We start from the raw sequence: 14,187 nt of genomic DNA on the forward strand, positions 1-14,187 counted from the left end.
ACTGATTGCTGAAAAAAATTATGCTTGTAATTTGAATAATTATTTACGTTAATGCTAACGTTGCTTTTTCTTTCTACAGAGGCTGTCAGACTTACTAAATTTCTCCAGAAATTTCTATTTCCTTTTCTGGGGAAATTCATTTCTAATTTTGAACTGATTTCCATAGGGCCCTCAAGGTCCCCGTGGTGACAAAGGGGAAAACGGCATTCAGGGTGAACGAGGTCAAAAAGGCCATCGTGGGTTTACTGGTTTACAAGGCCTTCCTGGTCCACCTGTAAGTAACTAAATCCCTAATAATTATTATTTCCAACCCGCTTCAAAGGAGTTTTTACCATGTTTGCAACCAAGTTTGATTTTCCACATAATATTTGCCTTGCTTTGTAATTATGTTCTTGATAAATGCACATCTTGGTTTTCTCTTTCTATCTGTATCCATACAGCATGTTCTGCCTATTAAATTAATACGCAGAGAATCAGAGAGCATTAAATGCAGAAATAGAAAATGGTGTTCAGAATCCACCTTCTAGTCAAAGAATTAAGCAAACCCAATTGTATTTTCTCTTATTAGGGTCCATCTGGAGAGCAGGGGGGTCCTGGAATTCCAGGGCCATTTGGTCCGCGAGTAAGTATATTTCATCTTGCCCAAGTTTAATCGAACATGCAGAATTTATGAACCTGTGAATTTCTTTAAACCCTGATTTGGAACTTCCTCAGTTCTTGTGCAGTAGCAGTCATTAGAGCAGCATAACACCATTTCCTTCTGTGAAGATTCATATGAATTTGGCTTACACTGCAAAATGTCAGCTCTGCCAGTGTGCTCATTACCCCAGAACTATGGCTGCTGAAACTCTACTTAGCTCAATAACATAGATTTGCCCTTGTACATGTGTAGGCTTTCTGCAATTATTCAAATTCAGAGTAGTGTATGGAAGGAGGGGAGACAATGGTCAAGTGGTATTATCACTGGACTGTTAATCCAGATATCCAGGTCATTTTTTAGCGATTCAGTTTTCAATCCCACCATGGTCGATGATGGAACTTGAATTCAGCAAAAGCCTGGAAATGAGAGCCCAATGATGACCATGAAGTATTGCTGATTGTCAGGGAAAACCTATCTGGCTCACTAATGTCCTTCAGAGACGGAAACTGCCATCCTTACCTGGTCTGGCCAACATGAGACTCCAGACCCACAGCAATGTGGTTGACTCTTAACTGCCTTCTGGGCAATTAGTGATGCGCAATAAATGTTCGCCTAGCCATTCCCAGTGAATGAATAATAAAAAAAAAACAGGCTGGCAATGCTTCAGAAGCAGTTCAGAGAAGGTTTATGAGACCAGTACAATTTCAGGAAAAGGTGAGTTTTCTTATGAGGAAAGGTGGTAATGCGAGGCTTGTATTCACCAAGGTTGGATGAGTAAAAGGTACCCTGATTTTGAAGGATCTTGAAGGATCTAAACAAGATGCAAATGAAAAGAATGTTTCTCTTGTGGGAGAATCCAGAACTGGGGCAGATGGTTTAAAACTAAGGGGTTTTCAGCATAGGTAAATATTTCTTTCTCGTGGAGGGCCGAGAGTCTTCAGAAATCTCTTTCTCAAAAGGTGGTGGAAGCAAATTCCCTGAATAATTTTAAGGCAGAGCTGTATAATTCTTGATGAGCAAAGCAGTAAAAGATTATCAGGGACAGGGGTAACGTACAATGATCAAATAAGCCATGATCTAATTGAATGGTGGAGCAGGCTTGAGGGGCTGTGTTTCCTTACCCTGTTCCTACATTGTACGTTTATGGCATTCATGTACTCCCTAATATACAGGTTCAATAACTAATCCAGAATTCTGTAATAGGAGTTTCAACCTTGGAAAATGTTCCTAACTATATCTTCTTCACTGTCCACTGCAAACTTACTAACCAGTCAATCTTCTCGATGACTTTTAGTAATAAAATTTCACCTTGACATGAGCTGCATTTCCTTCACCCGTGAACTCTTCATTATGGCATCCCAATCACCACCATTAAAAAGAGAACTGTGCTATGTTTTGATAACCTAAAGCAATCTGTGGAGTTTAATGTAGATAAATGATAGTTTCAAACTTAAAGAATGAAGCTTGTAAATACATTCCCTCAGTCCCCTAAAAGTTGCACTAAGTCAGCATTTGCTTTATACTGTGTTTATGTTCCAGTGCCTACAATTTGGTCTTTTAGGACAGTTTGATGAAATCTGTATTGAGGAATTTACAATTGTAATAAACAACTGATCACAAACCTCTACAGTGTGGAAAGATACCATTCATATTGCACCGACCCTCCAAAGAGCATCCCACCCAGACACAAGCCCCCACATAATTCCTATAAACCAACATTTACCATGACTAAGCTACCTAACCTGCACATTTTTGTACTGCCGGAGGAAACTGGAAACACACAGACACAGAGAATATATGAAAACTCCACACAGATAATGACCTGAGGCTGGAATTGAACCAGGTTCCTGATGTTGTGAGGCTGTAGTGCGAACCACCGAGTCATCATGCAAGCCCAATTTTGAATCATGTTCATTTATAAATATTTATATGCTCTAAAACTCCTTTCTTTAAATGTTGTCAAAAGCCAGTGTCAATGATGACAAGAAAATCTATGAAGTAATCAATCTAACTGGCATAATCAAAATATATAACATAGGCAACTAGTAGTGCTTTTATACAGTATACATTTTCAAATTGCAATCCCTGTTTCCTTTTGTAAGCCATCAACTTTCTTTTCTTGGATCATCAAATTCTTTTTTAATATTTGTTTAGTCGTGACTCTGACAATGAAGATTCACCAATCAAAAAATTCATGAGGGCAAGGTGGTAGACGTTGTCTATATGGACTTCAGCAAGGTGTTCGACAAGGTTATGCATAGTAAACTGGTTAGCAAGGTTAGATCACATGGGATCCGGGGCAGCTAGCCAATTGTGTACAAAATTCGCTTGAAGGCAGGAGATAGAGGTGATGTTAGCAGGTTGTTTTTCAGACTGGAGGCTTGTGACTAGAGGTGTGTCACAAGGATTGGTGCTGGGTCCACTGCTTTTTGTTACTAACGTAAATGATTTGGATGTGAACGTCGAAGATACGATTAGTAAGTTTATAGATGACACCAAAATTGATGGTGTAGTGGACAGTGATGAAGGTTACCTCAGAGTACAACGGACCTTGATCAGATGGGCCAAAGGGCCAAAGAGTGGTTGGTGGAGTTAGCTTTAGGTAAATGTGAGGTAGTGCATTTTGATAAGACACACTAGGGCAGGACTTATACAATTAATAGTAGGTTCCTGCGGAGTGTTGCCAAGCAAAGAGACCATGGGGTGCAGCCACATAGTTTCTTGAAAGTGGAGTCGCAGTTAGACAATGTGGTGAAGAAGGGATTTGGTGTGCTTGCCTTCATTGGTCAGTACATAGAGTTTAGGAGTTAGGACGTTATGTTGTGGCTGTATGGTGTTTTAGTGAAGCCACTTTTAGAATACTACATTCAAGACTGGTCTCACTGCCAGTGGAAATATGTTGTTAAATATGAAAGGTTTCAGAAAAGATTCACAAGGATGTTTCTGCGATTGCAGAGTTTCAGCTATAGGAACAGGCTGAACAGGTTGAACAGATTGGGTGATAATGGGAACTGCAGATGCTGGAGAATCCGAGATAATAAAATGTGAGGCTGGATGAACACAGCAGGCCCAGCAGCATCTCAGGAGCACAAAAGCTGATGTTTCGGGCCTAGACCCTTCATCAGAGAGGGGGATGGGGTGAGAGGGGGAGGCGGACCGAAGATGGAGAGAAAAGAAGATAGGTGGGGAGGTAGGGAGGGGATAGGTCAGTCCAGGGAAGACGGACAGGTCAAGGAGGTGGGATGAGGTTAGTAGGTAGGAGATGGAGGTGTGGCTTGGGGTGGGAGGAAGGGATGGGTGAGAGGAAGAACAGGTTAGGGAGGCAGAGACAGGTTGGACTGGTTTTGGGATGCCGTGGGTGGAGGGGAAGAGCTGGGCTGGTTGTGTGGTGCAGTGGGGGGAGGGGATAAACTGGGCTGGTTTTGGGATGCAGTGGGGGAAGGGGAGATTTTGAAGCTGGTGAAGTCCACATTGATACCATTGGGCTGCAGGGTTCCCAAGCAGAATATGAGTTGCTGTTCCTGCAACCTTCGGGTGGCATCATTGTGGCACTGCAGGAGGCCCATGATGGACATGTCATCTAAAGAATGGGAGGGGGATTGGAAATGGTTTGCGACTGGGAGGTGCAGTTGTTTATTGCGAACTGAGCGGAGGTGTTCTGCAAAGCGGTCCCCAAGCCTCCGCTTGGTTTCCCCAATGTAGAGGAAGCCACACCGGGTACAGTGGATGCAGTATACCACATTGGCAGATGTGCAGGTGAACCTCTGCTTAATATGGAAAGTCATCTTGGGGCCTGGGATAGGGGTGAGGGAGGAGGTGTGGGGGCAAGTGCAGCATTTCCTGCGGTTGCAGGGGAAGGTGCTGGTGTGGTGGGGTTGGAGGGCAGTGTGGAGCAAACAAGGGAGTCACGGAGAGAGTGGTCTCTCCGGAAAGCAGACAAGGGTGGGTATGGAAAAATGTCTTGGGTGGTGGGATCGGATTGTAGATGGCGGAAGTAGATGACCTGTCCGTCTTCCCTGGACTGACCTATCCCCTCCCTACCTCCCCACCTATACTCTCTCCGCCTATCTTCTTTTCTCTCCATCTTCGGTCCGCCTCCCCCTCCCTCCCTATTTATTCCAGAACCCTCGCCCCAGCCCCCTCTCTGATGAAGGGTCTAGGCCCGCAATGTCAGCTTTTGTGCTCCTGAGATGCTGCTAGGCCTGCTGTGTTCATCCAGCCTCACATTTTATTATCTTGAACAGACTGGGGCTTTTTTTCCCTGGAGTGTCTGAGGCCAAAGGGTGACCTTTATAGAGTTTTATGAAATCATGAGGGGCATAGATAGGATAAATAGCTAAGGTCATTTTCCCAGAGTAGTGGTGTCCAAAACAGAGGGCATTGGTTTAAGGTGAGAGGGAAAAACTTTAAACGAGACCTAAGGGGCAACTTATTCATGCAGAGGATGGTGCATGTATGGAATGAGCTGCCTGAGGAAGTGATGGAGGCCGGTACAATTATAGCATTTAAAAAGCATCTAATGGGTATATGAACAGGAAAGGTTCAGAGGAATATGGGCCAAATGCTAGTAAATGGGAGTAGGTCAGTATAGGATATCTGATCAGCATGGACAAGTTAGACCAAAGGGTCTGTTTCCATGCTGTATAATTGTATGACTCCATCTAATACCTGTTTCTGTTGCCTAATAAAACTGCTTTCCATAAATGATCATATTGTTTTATTTTGGTTTGTTGATACTGTCTTTTGAGAGCTAGGGCTGTGATCTTAGTGAATTTGATCAGAGTTATCCCCACACAGGAACATTGACAAACCATTTCTGTCTCAGTAGAGAGTGAGTTTCCTGTGCTTAGAATATAGGACGCACATTTAAAATGAATGTTATCTAAAACTTGTGATAACTAGAATAATTGCATCTCAGTTTGTCGATTTTGCCTTGTCAATGTTACATGTTGCAAGACACATGTATAATATTACAACATGTCATATTGTTTTAGGGACCTCCGGGCCCAGTTGGTCCTCCTGGAAAAGAGGGTCATGTTGGTTTTCCTGGGCCTATTGGGCCCCCTGGCACACGTGGAACTGTTGGCGATACTGGCCCTGAGGTAAATCTGCAGAATCTTAGTGAATCAGGAAGGGATCTCTTTAATCCATTTAACTTGGGTGTTCGTTTATGTGTTTCTGTGCTAAACTGTAAAGGAGAAGCTGAGTGAGGCGCAGAAAAACAACTATCAAAGAATGGAACTCATAACGAGCATTAAATTCTCCATAATTGTAGTTAGTATAAATCACCCCTGACTGCAAGCAGCATTTGGCCAGGATTTTATATTTGTTGAATGAAACTGGATGATGAGAATGATGTTGACCTTCTCCCTGATGTATTTCTGAATACTTTGAATGCCTCATTAATTTAACACTTGCTGATGTACCAAGATCAAATTTAGTAAGATTCAAACTGCTGGTGGCTCTGATTGCATTGAGTATGTGAATGAGGCAATAGTTTTGAGTCATCCAGCAGTAAATGTCAATTGTAACTTAGCTTAGGTATCAGGTTGGCACAAATATAGTATTCTCTTCTTGAATCAGAAAGACAGGAGCTTGTATTGTCCTCCAGGATTGGAGTAAATGGCCCAGGCTCCACTAAAGTACAGTTTCCTGAATTGTACAGGAATATTATTTGGATGAGATATTAAATTGCTGTATGTGCCTGTTCAGATGAATAAGTAAGGGCCCATATTTCTATTTAAAGAACAGTCTGATGAGCAAGATATTTCTTGGATTTTTTTGCATGCAATTTGGCTACTGCATTAAGCGTTAATACTGCATAAAGTTCAATAAGAACCCACTGGTTGTGTAATATTGTAGGATGTTTGAAGTTGTGAGAAATGTTATATATATATTCACAGCCCTTGAACTATTTGAAGTTAATAGCAATCTGTGCAATGTTGCGAAGTTGGGCAGAGTATTTGTGGATTGAGAGGCAGGACGTGAAAATTTAGTGTTAGTGAAATGCTAGGGTAAAGGCGGTGCATGGTTCCTTTAAAAGATTGTGCTTTTTCTATGCTTAGAGGTTTAAACAAAATATCTGTTGACACCTTGTAAGTTTGAAAGTACATAGACAGGACCCGAATTGAAACGTTTATATCAAAAGGCATACAGTTAGCAGACCAAGCAACTGTTTTGTTTTGTTATGAAGACAACAAGTTTTGATTTTAGCCAAACATTTTGAACCAGGCATTTAGATACCAAAACTAATTAAATTTAAATCTGATGATTTTGACAACATAGTACCAATCCTGTTTTAAGAAATTGATATGCCATCATGGGTATGAAAGAAGAGAGCAGTTGGGCAAAGATGGGAGAGCAAACTGCCATCTGCCAGAGTTACTAGCTCTCAGCTCTTGAGAGAATTGTTGTCTCTCACAGACTTCTCTACATTTTTGAGAAAGCACCATCAAAATCAAAGGTATCTACAGCACATCTTGTTAATATTCCTGACAGAAGGATTGATGGAGAAGGCATTCCTGACAGGACATTCAAAGAACAAGGCACAGAACATTCCAGAAGATATGTAACCTGGCAGTAATTTTGAGACAGTAAATTCTATGTCATTTTTAAATTTTTTATAAATGGAATTTGTATTCATTGGAACAGCATACCATTAGCATCTTGTTTTATTCATGAATAGTTAGTAGTTAGAAGGGATTTATTCAGTTTATTGATTATTTTGTTAATTTGTTCACTGTTAGAGTTAGATAAATAAATTGTTACTAGTTGACTGTAAAGTGAGTGTCAGGGGTTCATTTTATTTACACACTAGAATTTACTGAAAGGCAGGTTACACCACTTTTCACACTCCTTTTACAGATTATAGGGTGAGGTGTTTATAGGGTGAGGTGTTCCTCTTTGGGTGTCTCTTTTTTTTAGTTCCTAGAAGGGGTGGGGTTAACCTCTGCTTTATAACAATAAACTAAGTACACATTAATTAATAGCTTCTAAATGCTTCTTTGATTTCCCATTTGCAGGGTCCTCCTGGTGATGAAGGCCAACCTGGTCCTCAAGGTCCTCCAGGTCCTCCCACTGCTGCCTATGAGGATATTTTGGGCCATTATGAGCTAGAACCAGATTCATTGGACATACTCAATGCGGATGAGACCTCTGATAGCATGCCAAAGGATTCAGGAGTGGATGCTACCCTGAAGTCCCTCAGCAGCCAGTTAGAAACCATGCGCAGTCCAGATGGTTCTAGGAAAAACCCAGCTCGAACATGCCAGGATCTTTTATTCTGTCACCCAGAAAAAAAAAGTGGTATGTATGTGGATAACAATCATTCTTTCCTATAGCAATTCAGATATTTCTTTCTGAAGCGATGAACCTGTCTTGTTCAAAGAATGGCAAAACAATGCAATGTTTGCTTCCACACAATTGAGATGACCTTTAATCCCAAAAGCGTTTTAGATGGGATGGGAGCTTATTAGAGCCATAGAGTTACATAGCATGGAAACAGACAGTTTGGTCCAATTCATCCATGCCGACCAGATATCCTAAACTGACCTAGTCACATTCCCCAGCATTTGGCTCATGCCCTTCCTATGCATACACCCATCCAGATGCCTTTTCAACATTGTAATTGTACCAGCCTCTGCCACTTCCTCTGGGAGTTCATTCCATATGTGGACCACCCTCTGTGTGAAAACATTGCCACTTAGGTCCCTTTTAAATCTTTTCCCTCTCACCTTAAAACTATGCCCTGTGGTTTTAGATGCTCTTACCCTGAGGAAAAGACCTTGACTATTCAACATATCCATGCCTCTCATGACTTTATAAACCCCTCAGCCTACAATGTCCAGGGAAAAAGAATTCAGCCTCTGCAACTTCTCGGCAGAGCTCAAAGCCTGCAAACCTGGCAACAACTTGTGGGGTCAGTTGTTATTGAAATTCCTCCCTCTGGAAGGGGCGATGAATCTTCCACTATCAACATCTTGGGGGGTTACTATTGACTAAGAACTGAACTGGACCAGTTTATATAAATATTGTGGCTTCAAGAGCAGGTCAGAGGCCGAGAATTCTGCAGTGAGTCACTCGCCTCCTGACTCCCCAAAGCCTGCACTGTTGACAAGGCATACACCAGGAACGTGATGGAACACTCCCTGTTGGCCCTGGATGGTGGCAGCTCTGAAAACACTTGAGAAGCTTGACACAACCCAGGACAAAGCGGCCCATTTGATTGGTACCACATCCAGAAACATCCACCTCCACCCCCAGTAATGTGTACCACCTACACAGAAATTTATTGAAGTCCCCCCAGACTAGACTGTCTGCACCCATCCCCTCCACCATCCAGAAGGACAAGGGCAGCAGACACATGCGACACCACCCCCCAATAAGGAACACTCCCCAACCTCCCCTCACCTTGAGCCAGTCTTTGTCCAGACCTGGAAATACATTGGCTCTTCCTTCAGTGTCACTGGATCAAAATCCGGGAACTCCCCCACCAAGGGCATCGCAGTCCACCCACAGCACACGTACTGCAACTTCTCATGCTTTTGTGCAATTAGTTCTCATGAAGGAGGCCAGGTGAGTATCCTTTAGAACAAGATTGGAGGTTAGCAAGTTCAATAGCGCATTGCATTCTTAGATGTGTTCCGTAGTATTTTTCCCAGATGGTCGCTCCTATTAGCTCGTGGTATTTGCTTGAGGTAGTTTGCTTTCACAAATCCTTTTCATATTTGCTTTGTTTTGGCCTATCCAGTGATTAGTGGTAGAAGATACACCACCTTAGACTATATACTAAAGAGGCTCTGATCTTAGATGACAATAAGTACAATATTGGTCAGACGTAATGACTAGAAACTTGGATAGCTGCTCCAGATACATCTGCAACCTCTAAAATCGAGAATAGACCATTCTGTCCACACCCACAGACTATGTATCACATCAATAGAATGGATGGAACTAATGTAGCATAAATATTAATCCCTTGAAAATAAAGTTTTATACAAAACATCTTCTTTTATTAAAATGAGATTTAACGACAAGATACAGATACTGACATTCAGAAACATGCAAGTGCTCAGTCAGATGATTTAAAGTTATTAAAGAATTATTTACTAGCTGATTTTATCAGCTCAGGCCCACATTCTGAAAATAAAAGTAGGTATTGTTTTAGATAATGAATACTGAACTTCAAAAGTTTCAGACCTGCTGGGAGTACAAATATGTCAGATCAAAATTGTTTTTTTTTACCTGATTCATTGGACTTGAATGCTACGGAAAAAGCCAGCACTTACTGTCCAGCCCTAGTTGCATTAAAAAGGTTGTGTTGAGCTACTTTCCTGTGCCATTACCATCCATGTGATGCAGCTAAACCCACAGAGTTGTTTCTGGGAGTTGCAGGATTTTGACTCAGTGATATTGGTGAAATGGTGATATAGTTCCAGGTCAAGATGATGTGTGACTTAGAAGGGAACTTGTAGGTGGTGTTGTTTTCCATGTCCTTTGACGTTGATGATATCATGGTTTGGAAAGGTGCTGTTGAAGCAGGCTTGGCAATTTGTCTCACAGCATCTTGCAAGCAGTATGCAGTGCCGTAATTGTGCAGATGGTGGAACAACTAAACGTTTAATGTAATGGTCTTCAGTATGTTGGAGCTACACTTGTTCAGACAAGTTGCAAGTATTCCATCACATTCCTGACTTGTGTCTTGTAGATGGTGAACAGATATTAAACAGTCAGGAGGTGAATTGCTAGCTGTAGGACAATTAGCTTAGATGGAAATCCACTTACTCCACGCAAAGCTCTGCTCAGATTAGCTTTCATCTTGGGAATTTTGTCTGCCATCCTTCAGAAAATTAAATAAGATTTGCGAAGACTGTGATCAGGCAATTAAACATAGACTGCTCGGATGAGTAAATCTTTTGGGACCACAGACCTTCCAAGTTTTTTAATGGGATATGTGCACAGATTTGAGATCAGGAAAATGTTAACAGACATGTTAGAATAATGGTGACTACCTATAAATACTTGAATTCTTGAATATGAATGCATTTTACAGGGGAGTATTGGATTGATCCTAACCAGGGCTGTGTTGAGGATGCAATTAAAATATATTGCAATATGGACACTGGTGAGACCTGTATTCATGCTGACCCATCTGAAATACCACGCAAAACCTGGTGGAGCAAAAAGAATGGTGATAATAATGGATACTTATGGTTTGGTGAGTCCATTAATGGTGGAACACAGGTGAGTAAATTACACTGCTTAATATTTGCTAATACGAGACTGTAAGTTTTTAATTGAACAGCAAATGTAGTTTCCAGTTCTTTTCATTTGTAGCTGAGGTCAGGAAAGGTTTTCAAAGCAAAAAAGAATCCTTGCCTTTGAATTAAATGACCCAGGTTCCTTGGTGAAAGACACTGGCACATTGAAGGTGGATGCACCTTCACATTCTGAACAGCAACAATAATAGAAATGACTCCACCTATCTTCTTTACTCTCCATCTTCGGTCCGCCTCCCCCTCTCTCCCTATTTATTCCAGTTCCCCCCCCCCCATCCCCCTCTCTGAAGAAGGGTCTAGGCCCGAAACGTCAGCTTTTGTGCTCCTGAGATGCTGCTTGGCCTGCTGTGTTCATCCAGCCTCACATTTTATTATCTTGGAATCTCCAGCATCTGCAGTTCCCATTATCTCTGATACTATTTTAACCTCACTGCGAAGCCTCTTCCAGGGATGCCTAACCTGAAGAAGTTACCCTCCTCCCTCCGGACCAACCTCAGGGAATCTCTCTCCCATTGCAACTCTCTTGTAATCTCTTCGGCCTTGAAACTGCTCGACCATGTCCTGAAGCAAACCAGGTACCACAGCCACATGACCTTCCTCAGCACCTGCCTACGGAACCAGATCATCCCTAAGGGACTACGGTCCACATTTCAGCCTTCCCAATTTGGCCCCAACCGTGACCACCTCTACACCCAGAATATTCAGACCCTTCAGAAGCGGTTCTCCCTGCGAGTCCTGAAACAGACACTCGCAGCCATGCGCCGGCACCTCCAGGCACTGCAATCCAGCCTGCCCCAGCTCAGAGCCTCCCTCTCCCAGACCTGCAAAGGACCTCTGCTGTTTTTTATCCTCCGCAGGATCCACAGACTGAACACACAGCTCCACTCAGCTTTACTGGACACCAAAAATCGTAAGTACAACAAACTCACTGGCCCCTGCCACCCACAAGAGGATTCCTGCGCCTCCCAAATCCCGGCTCTGTCCCTGCCCCTCCCCCACCATGCACCCGCCGCCATTGACCATGAGGACACGGCCGGAGACCCCACCGATGACGTCACATCCGCCTCCGCCGGCCACAGAACTTCCGGAACCGCTGCTGCAGTCACCACCTCCACGTCCAGGTACCACAGCCCACACACCACCCTCGCCTCAGCTGCTGCCGCCCACCCCGATCCTCCCACCGCCGACGGAACCCCGCCCACGGTCGACGCCGACGGAACCCCGCCGACGGAACCCCGCCCACGGCCGACGGAACCCCGCCCACGGCCGACGACCTCATCGCTCCGCCCACAACCTCCACAGCCTGCAACCCCAGAGGAGACAGCCACACTAAGCCCTGCCGCATCTTCACCATCCTCCCAGACCTCCCACTGACTGAGGACGAACGGTCAGTCCTCAGCAAGGGGCTCACCTTTGTCCCCCTACAACCACACATCAACGAATACCAGTCACGGTCGGACATAGAGCAGTTTTTCCGCCGTCTTCGCCTCCATGCCTACTTCTTCAACCGGGAACCCAACCCTCCTTCCACTGACCCCTTCACCCGCTTCCAACACAAGTCCTCCTCCTGGACACCACCCCCAGGCCTCCTACCCTCCCTCGACCTCTTCATCTCCAACTGCCGTCGAGACATTAACCGCCTCAACCTCTCCACCCATCTCACCCACTCCAACCTCTCCCCCGCAGAACGGGCAGCCCTCCGCTCCCTCCGCTCCAACCCCAACCTCACCATCAAACCCGCAGACAAGGGTGGCGCAGTGGTAGTATGGCGCACTGACCTCTACATCGCCGAGGCCAGACGCCAACTCTCCGACACCACCTCCTACCGCCTCCTCGATCATGACCCCACACCCGAGCACCAAACCATCATCTCCAACACAATTCACGACCTCATCACCTCAGGGGACCTCCCACCAACAGCCTCCAACCTCATTGTTCCCCAACCACGCACGGCCCGTTTCTATCTCCTTCCCAAAATCCACAAACCTGCCTGCCCTGGTCGACCCATCGTCTCAGCCTGCTCCTGCCCCACCGAACTCATCTCCACCTATCTGGACTCCATTTTCTCCCCTTTGGTCCAGGAACTCCCCACCTATGTCCGTGACACCACCCACGCCCTCCACCTCCTCTAGGACTTCCAATTCCCTGGCCCCCAACACCTCATATTCACCATGGACGTCCAGTCCCTGTACACCTGCATTCCGCATGGAGATGGCCTCAAGGCCCTCCGCTTCTTCCTGTCCCGCAGGCCCGACCAGTCCCCCTTCACCGACACTCTCATCCGCCTAGCTGAACTCGTCCTCACACTCAACAACTTCTCTTTTGACTCCTCCCACTTCCTACAGACTAAGGGGGTGGCCATGGGCACCCGCATGGGCCCCAGCTATGCCTGCCTCTTTGTAGGTTACGTGGAACAGTCCCTCTTCCGCACCTACACAGGCCCCAAACCCCACCTCTTCCTCCAGTACATTGATGACTGTATCGGCGCCGCCTCTTGCTCCCCAGAGGAGCTCGAACAGTTCATCCACTTCACCAACACCTTCCACCCCAACCTTCAGTTCACCTGGGCCATCTCCAGCACATCCCTCACCTTCCTGGACCTCTCAGTCTCCATCTCAGGCAACCAGCTTGTAACTGATGTCCATTTCAAGCCCACCGACTCCCACAGCTACCTAGAATACACCTCCTCCCACCCACCCTCCTGCAAAAATTCCATCCCCTATTCCCAATTCCTCCGCCTCCGCCGCATCTGCTCCCACGATAAGACATTCCACTCCCGCACATCCCAGATGTCCAAGTTCTTTAAGGACCGCAACTTTCCCCCCACGGTGATCGAGAACGCCCTTGACCGCGTCTCCCGCATTTCCCGCGACACATCCCTCACACCCCGCCCCCGCCACAACCGCCCCAAGAGGATCCCCCTCGTTCTCACACACCACCCTACCAACCTCCGGATACAACGCATTATCGTCCGACACTTCCGCCATTTACAATCCGACCCCACCACCCAAGACATTTTTCCATCCCCTCCCCTGTCTGCTTTCCGGAGAGACCACTCTCTCCGTGACTCCCTTGTTCGCTCCACGCTGCCCTCCAACCCCACCACACCCGGCACCTTCCCCTGCAACCGCAGGAAATGCTACACTTGTCCCCACACCTCCTCCCTCACCCCCATCCCAGGCCCCAAGATGACATTCCACATCAAGCAGAGGTTCACCTGCACATCTGCCAATGTGGTATACTGCATCCACTGTACCCGGTGTGGCTTCC

At 45.3% G+C, this 14,187-nt stretch overlaps 1 protein-coding gene across 1 annotated transcript in view; it reads left to right on the forward strand.

Moving 5' to 3' along the window:
• The window catches only part of col5a2b (collagen, type V, alpha 2b), a 273,485-nt gene that overhangs the window by 249,705 nt on the left and 9,593 nt on the right, over nt 1–14,187 (forward strand). Inside the window, exons 48-52 of the mRNA XM_048534084.2 lie at nt 167–274; nt 569–622; nt 5,635–5,742; nt 7,663–7,945; nt 10,692–10,882. Of these exons, the coding sequence (XP_048390041.1) occupies nt 167–274; nt 569–622; nt 5,635–5,742; nt 7,663–7,945; nt 10,692–10,882 (744 nt within the window). The remainder of the gene's footprint in view (nt 1–166; nt 275–568; nt 623–5,634; nt 5,743–7,662; nt 7,946–10,691; nt 10,883–14,187) is intronic.

This window comes from Stegostoma tigrinum, chromosome 7 (genome assembly GCF_030684315.1).
Source record: "Stegostoma tigrinum isolate sSteTig4 chromosome 7, sSteTig4.hap1, whole genome shotgun sequence".
In the NCBI taxonomy this organism is placed as follows: Eukaryota; Metazoa; Chordata; class Chondrichthyes; order Orectolobiformes; family Stegostomatidae; genus Stegostoma; species Stegostoma tigrinum.